The sequence below is a fragment of the Anopheles moucheti genome, chromosome 2 (genome assembly GCF_943734755.1).
Source record: "Anopheles moucheti chromosome 2, idAnoMoucSN_F20_07, whole genome shotgun sequence".
Taxonomy (NCBI): Eukaryota; Metazoa; Arthropoda; class Insecta; order Diptera; family Culicidae; genus Anopheles; species Anopheles moucheti.
In genome coordinates, this window is record NC_069140.1 from 55,237,763 (window position 1) to 55,252,911 (window position 15,149).

At 40.0% G+C, this 15,149-nt stretch overlaps 1 protein-coding gene across 1 annotated transcript; it reads right to left on the reverse strand.

The window, feature by feature from the left end:
* Window positions 1-623: 623 nt before the first annotated feature.
* LOC128298747 (uncharacterized) lies at window positions 624-8,248 on the reverse strand. The gene is made up of 3 exons (XM_053034526.1): window positions 8,237-8,248; window positions 980-1,223; window positions 624-886 (listed from the first exon to the last, which is right to left on the reverse strand). The coding sequence occupies exons 1-3, from the start codon at window positions 8,246-8,248 to the stop codon at window positions 624-626; spliced, it is 519 nt and encodes a 172-aa protein (XP_052890486.1).
* Window positions 8,249-15,149: the final 6,901 nt, after the last annotated feature.

Consider the following 15,149-nt stretch of genomic DNA (forward strand, 5'->3'; position numbering starts at 1 on the left):
CTTCTGCACGGTGCTGCTGGCGGATAACGAACACCCGCCAATATGAGTGCTGATTAATTATGGTAAGACGTGTTAGTTTGATGGATACTTGTCCTTGCGGTTGGCTGTCTGCAAGGTATGCAAGGCATCCCGTGATTGGTTTCGGATTTAAGCTTAATTAGAGTGCAGTCGGGTTGATTTGCGGACGTCATATCGACATCTGCATGCAACAGCGTTGGGCATAATTACCTTACCGCCACAAGCGATATCCAGTTGGTGGTGAATGTGGCGTCCCATGCAATTTCTCTCTGCAGTTTAATTTCGATGAATCGGTCGTTATTTGATATCCATTGGATTTGTAAATAGTGAATCATACGCTACGTTTATGGTTACGCAAATTATACACCACGAAAGGGGCTAATGGTTGTAAGAAGTTGCAATTTTCTACAAGTAAGCGACATACCAAACGAAATCTTCCCAAAATGTTGTAAAACTAAAACGTTTCCACAATTTGAAATACACCATAATGAACCAGATCCACTTTTGGTGTCATTTTATTTCCATATCATATCATTGAAAGACTCCATTCCCGACCTGCCCACGATGATCCATTCACTTCACGATGGTCCATTTTCATTCACTTACTAGTAAACGTATCCACCAAGACTGCCCACTCCAGTGTAGCCCGTGACTGCCGGTGTTCCCGCCGCTACCAGCGTCGCTGACGGGTACGTCTGGATCACCTTTGTGTATGTGCTAGTGGCCGGATGGACGATCTTGCTATAGCTGGCCGGAGCTGCGAATGCACCATACCCCCCCGTACCGAACGCACCGTAGCTGGCCGGATAAAATCCACCATAGGCGAACTTACTGTGGGCCGCATCGTAGGCTGCCGTATGGTACGTGGCTGCGTGCGTAGAACCAACGGAAAACAAATAATACACACAAGTTATCGCAATACTATCGAAACACTTTTTTCAAGCTCCACCGTTTCGCTTACCTGCCGCGGGAACGGTGTACGTTGATTTGATTACGGTCGGTGTGATGTACGCGGTGGCAGGATAACCGGCCAACCCGAGCGAGGTATCATACCCACCAAAGCCAGATAGTCCGGTGTACGCAAGTCCAATGCCACGCTTATCCTGCCGTTTTTCACCACCGTCAACTGTTACCGTTTGTTGCAGCCCATCCAGGGGAGCACTTAGAATGACATCGAACACAGACGCCACCAAAATCATGCATACCTGTGAAAGAATAAATAAACATTATGAAATATAATAACATGAGAAATATAGGATAATAAATATTGGAAAAGTTATCGATAGAATTGTAGAGTAACACACAATCTAACAACAGGTTGATTTAACCCCCTTTATGGTCCATTAGTGTTGAACTAAACTCTAAAGAAAATTATTTTGAACAAAAACAACTCATTTGAAAGAATACAATAAGCTCATATCTTCTACGACCGTTAAAAGTCAATGCTAATAATCGTTACTAGGTACTTTCATGCCTTATAACAATGTGATGGCATCTCTTGCATATGAAACGGCATTAGAAAAAAAGATTTGGAATTATATAAACACAAAATCATTCACGTAACAAACAATAAAAGTTGCAAGACACTCAAGCTTCCCATGAATAAAAGAATAATTTGGAATACAATTATAACATTACTGGAACTATATAATTGTCCGGTGTTTAGAGTAGAGACCCTGGCTATGTTGTCGTATACGGTCTTGAAGTCTTTGAAGAGATAAAAAGAGCCCTCAAAAATTCATGAATCTATTTATTATTTTCGCGTATTTTATTTTATGATTTTCTAAAATAATTTTTTTCTACAGATGAAATTATTATTAGCGCTGCTAGCAAATATCCATAATCTGTTGTTTTGTTGTTGTTATAGATTAGAATTCGTATTTTTGCTAATATAAGATTAGGAGATTGTAATTTTTTAAAAATAATTATGGTTGTATTACAAAAATACTCGTAGAGCATACGTATAGCCAACAGTATTGAAGAAACGATGAATGTTTTAGAAAAATATATTTAAAAAAATATAGTTTAAAAAAATTATCGTTAAATTTCATTAAACTGAATAATTGGAAAAAATATAGCTTTGAATTAGGTTGTGTTAACATCACTGGGTATCTGAGTTCAACAGATTTTGAACAGAATCTGAAGGAGATTCATGAATCTCTGAGGATTCATTAATCTCGAGGGATCATTAATCTCGAGGGCTCATGAATCTCTTAGGATTCATGAATCTCGAAGGTTCATGAATCTCTGCGGATTCATTAATCTCGATAGTTCTGAATCTCGCGGATTCATGAATCTCGAGTGTTCGTGAATCTCTAAGGACTCATGAATCTCTGAGGATTCATGAATCTCGAGCAGTCATGAATCTTTTGAGAATCGACTCATGATTTGAATAACTTCTCGTTAAAGATTCATATGAATGACTCTTCGAAAAAGTTTCATTTTGCACAACACTACTAAGAAACCTTACTGTAGGGACAAATACATAATACTAATGCTATTAAAAATGTAATAAGTTTGCCATTTATTAAAAAAATGAAAATAGTAAATTGACCTCGCTGATGTGCTGAAAAAAAGGTATCATTGCTACATTTCTACACAACCATAAAATATTATCTGAAACATACGAACAAGAAATAAGTACGTACATTTACACGCAAACGCAATAAATCGTAGCTTGTATTAGAAACACTATGAATAAAGTACAAAATCCAAATGATTTCAAAATCAATCTCATCAAATTGCTTTTGCTACCATCGCGATTGCCTTTGCTCTGCTTTTGCATCGCAAACATTTGTCAACGCTTTTGTCTCGCTGGATCGTCTGGCAATGTTCGACCCGTTTTCGTACAGAAGCATCCACAAACGTGCAGATATAGCGCCATAATGAACGCTTTATTGGTGACTCCGGGACGACCGTCCCATCGAGCGTTCCGCCATAAATTGGACCGGAACCTCTCGCTAGCAGGTTTGCGGTTACCGTCGCAGCCAATAAACTCAGGACACGGTTGCTGCCCGGTCAGCTGCCGATCAACGAATCCAGCATCCAGGCGTACGGTTCGCTCAGCTGGGATTTGGGCCGAAAATCACGGTCGGCGAAATGAAATTTTAATCAATGCTCCAATCCACCCCAGAACGGTTCGTCTACATGAGCCGGTGCATCGGAAGTAACAGCACACATTAGCTACCGGCGTAACGGTCTTTTTACCTGCCGGAAAGCGACCACTCTCTCTCTCTCGCGCTACCAGTGAGAACTGATAAACGATTTTCCCCGTTTTTGTATCGGTCTGGGTGGGATGGATGAGCTGCATCCAAGCTATCGCACTGAACCGCAAGCTAGATGCAGTTTACTCGGCCGAAGCACTTTTTCATCGGAAAAGTGTGCCCTTACAAATTCCGGCCAAGTCGCATTGCGACGAACTACCGTGTGCTGGCCGTTGATTGAATGATTGAATTTGGCCTGAATCTGGTTTCTGTTTTACGCAGAAGCGCAAGGTAGCAATAAAATACACATTCGCAACCAGTGGGTGCAACAGCACGGTTGGCTTCAGCGTCCGGTCGGTTCACTTTCGGGCTGTTCTAAGTTAATGAGTTCCTAAGAACGCAAAACATACACCGTCTAAGCACACAAAAAACGGGCATTAATTGATGCTAAAAGGAAGACCGTAAAAGAGCGCAGAATTGCCGACGATGTGCTGGGTTTTGAAAGTACGATGAAACCTGTAATAAACATTGCTTCCTTTGCAGCGACTACACTCACGACACGTACTGGAATAAAGCATTAGGAGCCTTTTTCCATTTTCTCATCTCGAGCGTAAACGGGAATGCATGGTTGAATTTCATCAGAAAAGAGGGCAAAAGTTGCACGCGCGCTATTTCTGAGATTGTAACATTTTCCAGGGAACCTCTAAATATGTTATATCTTATGTTTTATATTGTTCATATGTGGTATGCTCCTTACAAACTATTTCCAAAGATTGTGCTTTCTAGTCTTCTAATTAGTTACCGTACAGCACCACCAAGTTGATACCATACACCAAATGTGTATTTTTTTATACTTTTCCACTGAAAGTCTTGTGCGTTTCGGTTATTCAAAGCTGGAACACAATGCTTCCAGACAGTAACCAAAAAAAAAAAAACTTTCCATCCCACTTTCTTATTTTATCCTCTGTCGAACATCATGCTCTCTTTCTTTAACCCTCTGACCAGCGGGTTTTCTCGGTTTCGTCTTCTGCATCATAAAAGTTACAGCTCCAGTTACGTTGTCAACGGCGCCAATACAACAACCGGATGATCCGTTACAAGCGCTACCGCCATTGGTGGTACCAAACTTTTCCTCCCAAAAGGTTACCCAGCACCAACACCCTCGAAATTGCCGCAGCACGCTTGCGAAGAAAGCAGAACAAACTTTCCGTCCATCCATCCCGTCGCATCTAATGAAGTTTCAGAATCAGCGCCAGCGAGCACCGATAATGGCAGCGGCACTTCAACACCGTCCAACACACTGCATCCAAAGGAACTCCACGGCAGCACGGCGCACGGCAGTAGATATTCATTAGCAACTCGCCGTCTTCAATGTTTTGGAACATATGTGCGGAGAACTAGCTCACCTTTCCACATTCTAACAACACCCACTCAGGGCAGGGTACCAGCGTTGTCTTTGGTCAGCTTTGGTTTCCGGGTGTGCTGCCGTGCGCCAACGTACGGTAAAAACTTTGTCGGAATTCTACGACACAACTTTACGCCACAAGTGCACTCACGATCGCTCGGCTTGGTCGTGATTGCAACGATAGTGAACCACGTGATGATCCCCGTCCCGGTCCAGGTGATGATGTTGCTAAACCCTCGACTAGCATTTACCCTCTCGGGGCAAGTGGAAAAGCTGCACTAGAATAAACAGTGCTAAAGTTCTACGAATGTTTCGTGATTACTTTTATCCCAGGTGTAGAATTAAGCGACAGCCGAACGAATGATACTTGGTGATTATTTGGTGTACCCTAACCGAACGGTAACAGTTTGAAGCTATTGCTGTTCGGGTTTGAAAACTAATCTAGTTATCCTTGCTTATAGCGAACAATTTCCTTTATCTGCATAATGGAGTTCTTGCATTGCAATAGACAAATTAATTATTTAGTTGCAAATTTATCAACGATCAATTAACTTTACTCACGCCCAACAGTACACCATTTCTCTGGTGTAACTTTATCTTCTCACTGGACGACAAAAGCATAAGTCACCCTTTGCTACAAACCTCTCACTTAAATCGAACGTTAAAAATCAATATTTAAACCGCGCTCTATGAATCTGCTACGATCATGCACACCTCATTCGCCCAGCTGGAGTGTGAAACTTTCAAATGAATCGCACACATTCGAGAACCGATAAAAAAGCCGTCCCCGGCTCAGTTGTCCACGGTCGTCGAATGGTTTTTTTGCACCGCTTTTTTTTACTGATTATTTTTCAAATCCACTTTCATCCATTTCATCGCTCTCCGCTCTCCTAACACGATTGCACAAACCACGCTCTTGTTTTCAACTGGCATAAAAACACCCACAATCCTCCAGTTTGTAGGAAGGATGGCAAAAAAAAAACGGCTACGAAGCCGAGAACCCGGTTCGAAAGGCCTCCCCAGACACGGGAAAACCTTTTCGATGTTACGGTTTGACTATCTTCCCGCAGTATCACGCTCCGTCTTCTGCCCGGAAGTCCCGCGAATGCCACAGCATCCATCTTCCGTTTTTAGTGGACCCTAATACCGAACGAACCATGTTTTTTTTTTGTTACCGGGCGTTAGTGTTGGCCCTCATTTCGGTACCGGCAATCAGTAGTTTCTCATTTCCTTTCGCCTCATCCCAGCCCAGGCTCTAACGTGCGGTTAGGAGGAAAGGATTCGCACCAGCATTAAAAGCTCGACTGGCTTTTAATCCTGCCTGTTTTTTTTTTGCTTGCTTCTCCAAAAAAACAGGGACGACGGTAACTTTCATTAACTTTTCCCATCCAAAGTAGGTCCCACTCGACAGGTTCATTATCGATCAGGCGCGAAAAAGTGAACACGGCGACGGGTGCGACAACCCGTGCCCGTACACCAAAAAAGAAAGGGAAAATAAGGATAAGGATAAGATCAGCTACTTATTACTATGCCGCTGTACGATTTCGTTTCGGTTCGGGTTTGATTTGCTGGTTTTTATCTCTTTCGTTTACTCATCTGCTTTCATATCGGGGTTTGTCTACTCCTACGAACTGGGAAAACCATCAATTTTGTACCCATACCGATGGGATTTCCCATGATCAGAGAACACTTTTTATTTGTAGAAGTTAACGGATTTGTTGTGAGTAGTGTTTTTCTTTTTCTTTATTGCTTTCTGTTCCATTTTCGCTTTCTTGGTTTTTGTGCCAAAATTTTTGTGGTACTTTTTCGTCGGGCCCATTGTTATGATACAATTTTTTGTACCACCAATGGAACCCTTTCTTCACCTTTTTCCTTCCGGCTTTCTTCCCCTTTTTCCCGGTCACTGTCGTCGTGCCTTTTTTGTGCGTGATCGTAAAAGAAGATTAAAATCAAATAAACCATCCCCATCCACTATGGCAAACGACCGAGTTGGAAGATTGTCAAGCCCACAAACCAAGATTGTCAGACTTCTAGACCGAGGTACCGAAAGCTGAAAATCAAATTCTTATCGATTTTACGAGTGTCAAACAAAATCGTCGCTTCTTTTTTTTTCGTATCATGTAAAATTGGTTCCAAGGATTTAAAGTTTTTCGGTTTAAAGATCGGTTTAATTGAGATCCAATAAAAACACATATGGGAAAGTAATCTTTTTTTCTTGCTCATCTCGGGGATGGAAAATTCGCCATTAATTTGGAAAGTTACACAATTTTTCAGCAAAGCTAGAGCACTTTAATACGAGTTATTTTCGTTGGTACATTTTAGCTTTCTAATTATACTTTCAACATAAACTCAATTATTCATCCGGTGCTTATTCGTATCCCAGACAATCCATTCAACAAGTCGCCAAACTCCCCATTGTCACTCAACAGTGTAACTTTTGCGAAATAGTTTCAAACTACTTTATGCATTCACCGAAAATAAGTAAATCGAATGAATGAAATGCTCTTTCTTCAATCTACGTCCTGTCGCTTTCAGCCAAAAGCAACAACTTTTATTCATTGGTAGAGGCACTGGTAAAGACAAATACAAACAAACACAAAAAAACAACCAAAAACCCTGCGTTTTTTTTGCTGCTGCTTCGTGTGAAGAGTGACACCCGGCAAGCTATGTGCCAAACTGTGCCAATTAAAGTTTTACTCGCCAAAACTCGCATAAACAACAGTTACTCGAGTATGGCCAAAAAGTACATGAACTTTTCCACTGCGTACAGGGCTCTTTCGTGCGTCCTGTTTGATAATTTACTGCTTCTCCAACCAAGGCGTCTATGTCTGTCTAGTGCAACAAAGAACTGGTACAAAAACGAAACTTCCCACACAGCAGATTAAATACGGTAAAGAAAACAAATGCAACATTAAACTTCTTTCTCGGGGCTTGAGTAGCATAAATTGTAGATACTTGAATTCATCAAGTTCCAACGCATCTAAAGCGTTTCGGGAACTAGTTCCACCATACTAAAATTGCCCCACTGAAAACTGTACTATGCTATACTTCCACTTCACTTTAAAAACCGAACGAGCTTCTTAGTTGGGCTTCGCTACTGTGCGCTGTTAGTTTATAATCTCAACTCCACGGTTCGATACACCACCTAGAGTTTGTGATGCTCTTTCACGATCGTTTCCCTAGCTGCCGCAGCAAATAGTTCCTATGGTTTTCACTATTATCAACATGATTGTTTACTGTGCTCATTAGCATTTTCGCAACAAAACACACTTCATTGCAGTTTTTATGCTTCCAATGCAAGCACTAAAACAATCACCAGCATCGCCCAAAATGTTAAGCAGTTTTTTTTTTCAAATCCTTCGTTCAAGTTAATTTTCACCTCGCCAAACACTCCGGTCCCGTCTTCGGGCTACCGCTCCCCCAAGAACCACAGAATCACTCACTGTTTGCAGAAAGCGTGCGCACGCGAAACCCCGTAAAGAAGTGTAATTTAACACCAGCAAGTGTGCTGCAGCAGAACCAACGACCGTGCAGTTTTTACGCGTTCGCATTCTTTGTCCTTCGCAGGACATTCCAAATCGGGATTGGTGACTCTTTAGAGACTACTCACCAGCACTTTCATCTTGTTGATGGTTTGATTTTTTTACGGTTTCGCTTCGCGATGCAATTTGAGAGTGCACTTCGCTGCCACTGACACACCCGTTTTGGGGGAGAATTCACCGAACGATAGGAACTTACTGCTCGGTTGCATCAGGCATTCTCTTATATTTATACACCCACGCCATACCCATACTGGAGTAACCGATGGGAGGCCAACACTGCATGCCTTGAACTGGGAGGAGGTCATGCATGCTTTGCTAGGATGGCAGTGGGTATGGCCATCTGGGGGGATAACGGTGGGACTAATGGAAAGGGTAAACAGATGAAAATGGTAATTATGCAATACGACGCTTTTCCCACCGCACGCGATGCACTGCAGGTGTTGGAAGGGCACAGTCGGTAGTATTTACAGCAAGACGAGTTAGGTCGGTAGATTTTCTGCTATGCTGTGTGGCTTATAGTTTTCCATTCTGACTCATCAGAAACGTAGAATCAATTCCTTGCCAAACGAATATATTGCTTGTTCGTACAGTAAATGTTGCGGAACTGTCTTGCTGTTCTTTGTAAATTGGACATTAACCTTTTATCAACAATGATGCGTTTTATGGTTTCAGTTAATCGAGTTTTTCAGCAGCTTTTTATAAGAAGTTAATTACATGGAAATATGTTACATCGAATATTTTATGATTTTTATATTTACGCCTTAACACAATTTGCGCATAGTATGTATGCACATATTTGCAATAGAAATTACCGGTATTATCGAAAAGATTAAGACAGTTTTTAAACATACTATTTCCTTGCTGAATTTGATCAGTTTTCTAATTTTAATTTAGTACTAAGTTAAGTTAGGATAGATTAATCGCTGGAACCCATGTTAAGCTTAGGGTAGACATGTGTAACATATATAAATATAATTAATACTAATACACGTTACACTTTTTATGCAAGAAGAACCAAAGAAGAAAGAGTTTTTTAGTTTCTTTGTCCATTAAAAAAATATGTTTGATGTACCAAACTGTGCATCATTTTTTTCATCATGATTATCATAATTATTTATCTTGTCTTCAAACGTTTTTGAATTATACCTTTGATTAAGTTACCTTTAGTATACGGCCGTGCTTATTGCAAAAATAAAAACAATTATTTGCCAGTTGAACATAGCATAGTGTTGCGTGTATAAGTCCTTTATAACAACTCATCATGTTGTAGAACATACACAAATCAATCACCTATTGTTATTCTTAATGCCTTTTGGCGCCGCAAATGCTCCCCTGTGTTAATATAATTCCTATCATCATTCGGAATCCATTGAGATTATTGCTCTTTCACATCATATTTCTTCTTCTTATGCGCAACGACCTATTAGATCATGCCTGCCGTAACTGATTTCTTTCTCTCTCTCTCTCTTCTTGGCATAATGACCTTGCCATCATGCCTACGATGTCTGACTAACTATATTTATTTTACCACGTAACCGAATTGTTAGTCCTTGCTACGGAGAATCGGTCCGGATGGGATTTTGGTCCGGTCCTTTCGTGTGAACACTGGCGCCGCTACCGCCATGCCACTGGGGCGCCCCTAGCCTACTAGATAAATAGATGACTGGCTTATTAGACTTATTTTTACCGTGTAACCGAGGAGTCAGTCCTTGCTACATTTTCCACTTTAGTGTCACAAAAACCTTAAGTAGACCACTGAACGTCTGCCATTTCTTGCTTCTACTGGGCGCGAAGCGCAAGATTAATTTTGCATTTTACATCAGAGCAAAATATTGGTTTGTGGCTGTAGACGAGCTTAACTGATACTTTGCGGGTGTTTTGACCCTCAGCTAGTGTTGGACCCTATGCGATCAGTTCAGTTCACGGCAATTTAATAGTTATATATAAGATATATTTCATTCGCCATGATTAATGCATTCTAGTATTCAATCGAAACAATATGAATTATAATTGAATAATTTGTTTTATAGCTACAGCAGCATGTTTGTTCAAACGGATTAATTTTTAACTGCATTCGACGTATATGTAAATCACATAGAATTAAATTAAATCAAATCATAATGGTGAATCATTTACGTCTTCAAGTACAATTGTTCATGTTAAATCCAATTTGTGTTCCTAAAACTAATGGTGGACATCACCCTAAATATCTTTAACCCAACTTTAAAAACATTTCCAAAACACACAACATTACCATCGGTTATTAACCCTTGGATGAGGTAGGACTAGCACATTTGCTTTAAACCTAGAAAACAATTAACATTTCAACATGCTGAATGCCTATGCGAGCAGCTTTTAAACAATCGGTAGTGCTGGCAATAATGAACCTCGCTGGAAAATATCGTTTTGTTCTACCGATGTTGACCGGAAGTTCAAAAGCGTGCAAAGTTACCGGTGCTTTCCTAAGTTGAACAATATGTCTCCCTTTTTTTAGTTTTCGTCGGAAGCAACCATTGATGGTCTGGTTAGGAGAAACGTTCATCAAAGGTTATAAGGCAGTCTACAGAGAGCTTTCCTTCCGGGACTTTACTCAGCAATCAGTCCTCAAATTACCCCCGATTTATCATGCGTATAGTACTATCAACAAAGAAAACTACCCTGAGATGGAACAGAATCCCGATCGTGGCTCATTTTTTGCGTACAGGTTTTCCAGTCAACCTTCATGCCAGCTCATAAGCAATAATTACCTAAAAAAACACATCTGCTTGCAATCACTATTCGCCGGTATTAGCTATTAGATCCATTGCATCACAAGTTCTCAGTGCACCTACCAAAAAAAAACATGTGCACGGCCACCAGCATCCCGTGGAATGAGTTGGCTGGGAACCAAAAGTTAAATTCACGATTTCATTGGCACGAGATCAACTCCAACCACCGTATGAGCTTATGATTATCACACCAAGTCTTTATCGCACCGAGGGTATGAAAGCGTAGAAAATAACACTATCAATCTACTGCTTTGTTGCTTAAATAATGGCTTAGCGTGAGCGCACAGTAAACCTTCAAGCTGTTGCGTTTTTATCATTGTTACTAGAATACGAATTATGAATTTGGTTTCGTTTTTCATTTTTTTGTTGAATTATTGGTTATGTAGATTTGTTATGATTTAAACATCATCTCCCGCTATACAAGGAGTTAACGAAGAAGCGCGACTGTGCTATGCCTAATACTGGTCATGTTTGTATCTTTTGTATTCGATATGCATCAACCCTAGCCCATTAATATTTTAACATGAACTTTAATACTGTTAAAACTTGCGAAACATTATGAAAAACTTGCAACCCACATTCAGAGCGAAGCATCCTATCTAAATTGCACCTACTGTTACTCATGTTTTGGTGACTCATTCCACGTTTTTCATGAAGAACAGACAGGCTGTTTTTCTATTTTTATTTTGTCACTGTATTTATTATTTCGATTTTATTTTCTATTCTATATGTACAACGCTGATTTGCATGTAACTCCCTTACAAATTGTAGATCGCGAAACAATTGTTGCGCATTAATAGACCGTGTCACATACAATGTCACCCAGTCGTATTTAGATATTGAGATTTAGATTCATCCAGACAACATTCAAAGTTCTAAAAATTTCTCAAAATTATTTCAAAGTATCTCAAAAATTGCTCACGGGCCAAATGCGTGGCATGTCTGATCTAAAGTCTAATTAATTGAAGTAACGTCACGTATCACGTAAGGCAAATCCTTTTGTTAATCAAGACTCCGCTTGCTAGTTCTCCCTACCGGGTCCGTTATCTATACGCCTCGGTGACAAATGGGTCAATGCGTACCTAAACTGCCGAATATTTCGTTACAAAGCGCACTGATAAAAGGAACGCACACCATCCAGAAATACACGCCTATTTGATCACACCCGAGCACCGAATGCCCACCTCTGTTTCGCTCACTCAACCGAACTGAACCCTGTCAGAACTTAATTAGGCGTAAATCAGTTCATAATATGCACATGAAACCCTCATCCTCCAAGGACTGCAATAGCATGCCGCTGCAATGGGCGCTTTTGGGATGCAGTGTCCCAAACCATTCGCTGAATACACTCCCTTGCAAAAGCCAATGCCGAAGCTCGATCCTCAAAAACCCAACAGCAGGAACTGCACACCCCTAGTCACCCCTAGTCATTTTTGCTGGATGCTGCTTTGCCGGAACGGCATGCATATAGGCGCCCGTGTTTGTAAAGTTCGCTAGACGCCGCTCCAATAAAAGGCTTGACATAATTATGCTGATTTGTGCCTCGAATGCACCGCATGCGGAAACAATAGGCTCGAGCCACCCCGTCATTCCGGAGTGGAAGAACTGATTTCAAAGCGGGAGAATAAATCGCACGTTACCTGTTAAAACAACGACAAGGTGCTAAAATGAATTCCAGGGGAACCGAACCGCTTATTTATAGGAGCTAGGGTTGTGCTATCGGAAACGAGAAAATCGTCGTACAGTCTGATCACCTGGATACAACAGAGCTTTGAAGCGAGGTACGAGATAATTCGCAAATTTCATGATAATTCACCATTCACGCTGCAGCGTGTGTACGTGTGTCGATTGCACTGTGTCAGTGCATTTGGGACTGCTTGGCGCCGATTCATGCATAACAGGTGCATCAACGAAACCCTTTTCCTCCTATGAAAACCATAACAATGCATTTGTTATGCTTCCTGCTGCGCGAGTTCAGGACGATAGAAAGCACTGTACTGGGAATTGCATGGTTCCGGGACGTTGTAGGCCACACCGGTGTAGGCCACAAATCAAATGCATCCCGTGAATCGTGACGCAATAATGGCTGATTGTGTACAGGTACGAATAATATCGACACTTTATCAGCTGTTGACACTTGCTAATAAATTGAGTTTTGGGCTGCACTTTTGTGGAAGAGATCAAACCATATATTATGTGGTTTCGCTTTAGCTTTTTCTATGACACTCCGGCAGAACATTCATCGCTACACTACTGGCGAAAGGCGTGGCGGAAACAAGGGTGGAAACCTAAACAATTAGCAGACATGATGTAAAGCAAACAGTTTATTAAAAGAAAAATATAGTATAAGCTAGTCCATGTAAATGGAAGGAGCCTTGCAAGGTAGAACGTAAAGTAACATAAAGATATTAAAGTTTAGTATGCCAATAGTAAACACTCTCAAATAAAAATTGTAAGTAAGAAGAGAACGTATGAAAGCAAGTAAGTAAGTAAGTAAGAAAGTAAGTAAGAAAATAAGTAAGTAGGCAAGTAAGTAAGTAAGTAAGTAAGTAAGTAAGTAAGTAAGTAAGTAAGTAAGTAAGTAAGTAAGTAAGTAAATAAGTAGGTAAGTAAGTAAGTAGGTAAGTAAGTAAGTAGGTAAATAAGTAGGTAGGTAGGTAAGTAAGTAAGTAAGTAAGTAAGTAAGTAAGTAAGTAAGTAAGTAAGTAAGTAAGTAAGTAAGTAAGTAAGTAAGTAAGTAAGTAAGTAAGTAAGTAAGTAAGTAAGTAAGTAAGTAAGTAAGTAAGTAAGTAAGTAAGTAAGTAAGTAAGTAAGTAAGTAAGTAAGTAAGTAAGTAAGTAAGTAAGTAAGTAAGTAAGTAAGTAAGTAAGTAAGTAAGTAAGTAAGTAAGTAAGTAAGTAAGTAAGTAAGTAAGTAAGTAAGTAAGTAAGTAAGTAAGTAAGTAAGTAAGTAAGTAAGTAAGTAAGTAAGTAAGTAAGTAAGTAAGTAAGTAAGTAAGTAAGTAAGTAAGTAAGTAAGTAAGTAAGTAAGTAAGTAAGTAAGTAAGTAAGTAAGTAAGTAAGTAAGTAAGTAAGTAAGTAAGTAAGTAAGTAAGTAAGTAAGTAAGTAAGTAAGTAAGTAAGTAAGTAAGTAAGTAAGTAAGTAAGTAAGTAAGTAAGTAAGTAAGTAAGTAAGTAAGTAAGTAAGTAAGTCAGTATGTAAATAAGTAAATAGTGTTAAGACTATTGAAGACTATTGAATTTAATTTGTTACTCCATCTTCTGTTCAATTCATTAACTTCTTCATTAACTTCCAGTTATTTGATTTATATTTACTTTGTTTTTTCCCCAACGATTTTTTTCTTGTCTCTGGTGCATGGTGCTTAACTTCTAATAATTAAGCGGCATTTAACAGACAGGCAAACAGGCATAAAAACAGACATTGTAAATCCTAGCAAACAAAAAGAACTTTTTCAAGATTTTTTACAAATGAAAAACTGGACACCAAAGGACGCCGCAGACGGACTGTCTGAATGTCGGAACGAGCTGAAATCAAAAACCACAGTAAAAGGAGTACACGAGGTACTCCAAAACGATGCTGATACTCTTACCGAGTTCACCCGGGACTTATCCCGGGTGCACCTTAGTGCATCGCAATGGTGAGAGAAGGAAATGTCCCATCCCCTATTTGTGAACTACTAGATATTAAGCGTAGTATAGACTACGATATACGGCCTGGTCGTTCTAACGTTAATAAAAAAAAAACTGGACAAGGTGTAAGTAAGTATAATTTATTTTGTTTGATTGCTTTTCAACCATCGAGCCAACAAATCCTTCAACTGTTGATCAGCCTTGGGATCTACAAAATTATAAACTAATTTATATCAATTATGATATTAGAACAAATATCTTTAACAAATTATTTTCGTAAAGCAGTGGCGAGTCATCAGATGCATTTGTAAATAATTTCATACAACCGTACTAACAGTCTGTGACAGCACAATGCCAGCACCCATGAAGCCTTCCCTCCATTCTGGCATACTTTTCCAATCAAGCGGAAAGAGCGTAAGATAAAAAAGCTCCATTTACCTTCTCCTCTCCCTGACCAGTGTGCAAATGCACGTTAATGCCACGCATCCGGTGCCAGGTGCACGCTCACAAACTTGTTCGTCTTCCTTCGCAGCAAATTATTATGGATTTTATTGTTTCTTTTTACTCTCCCACTCGCTCTATCT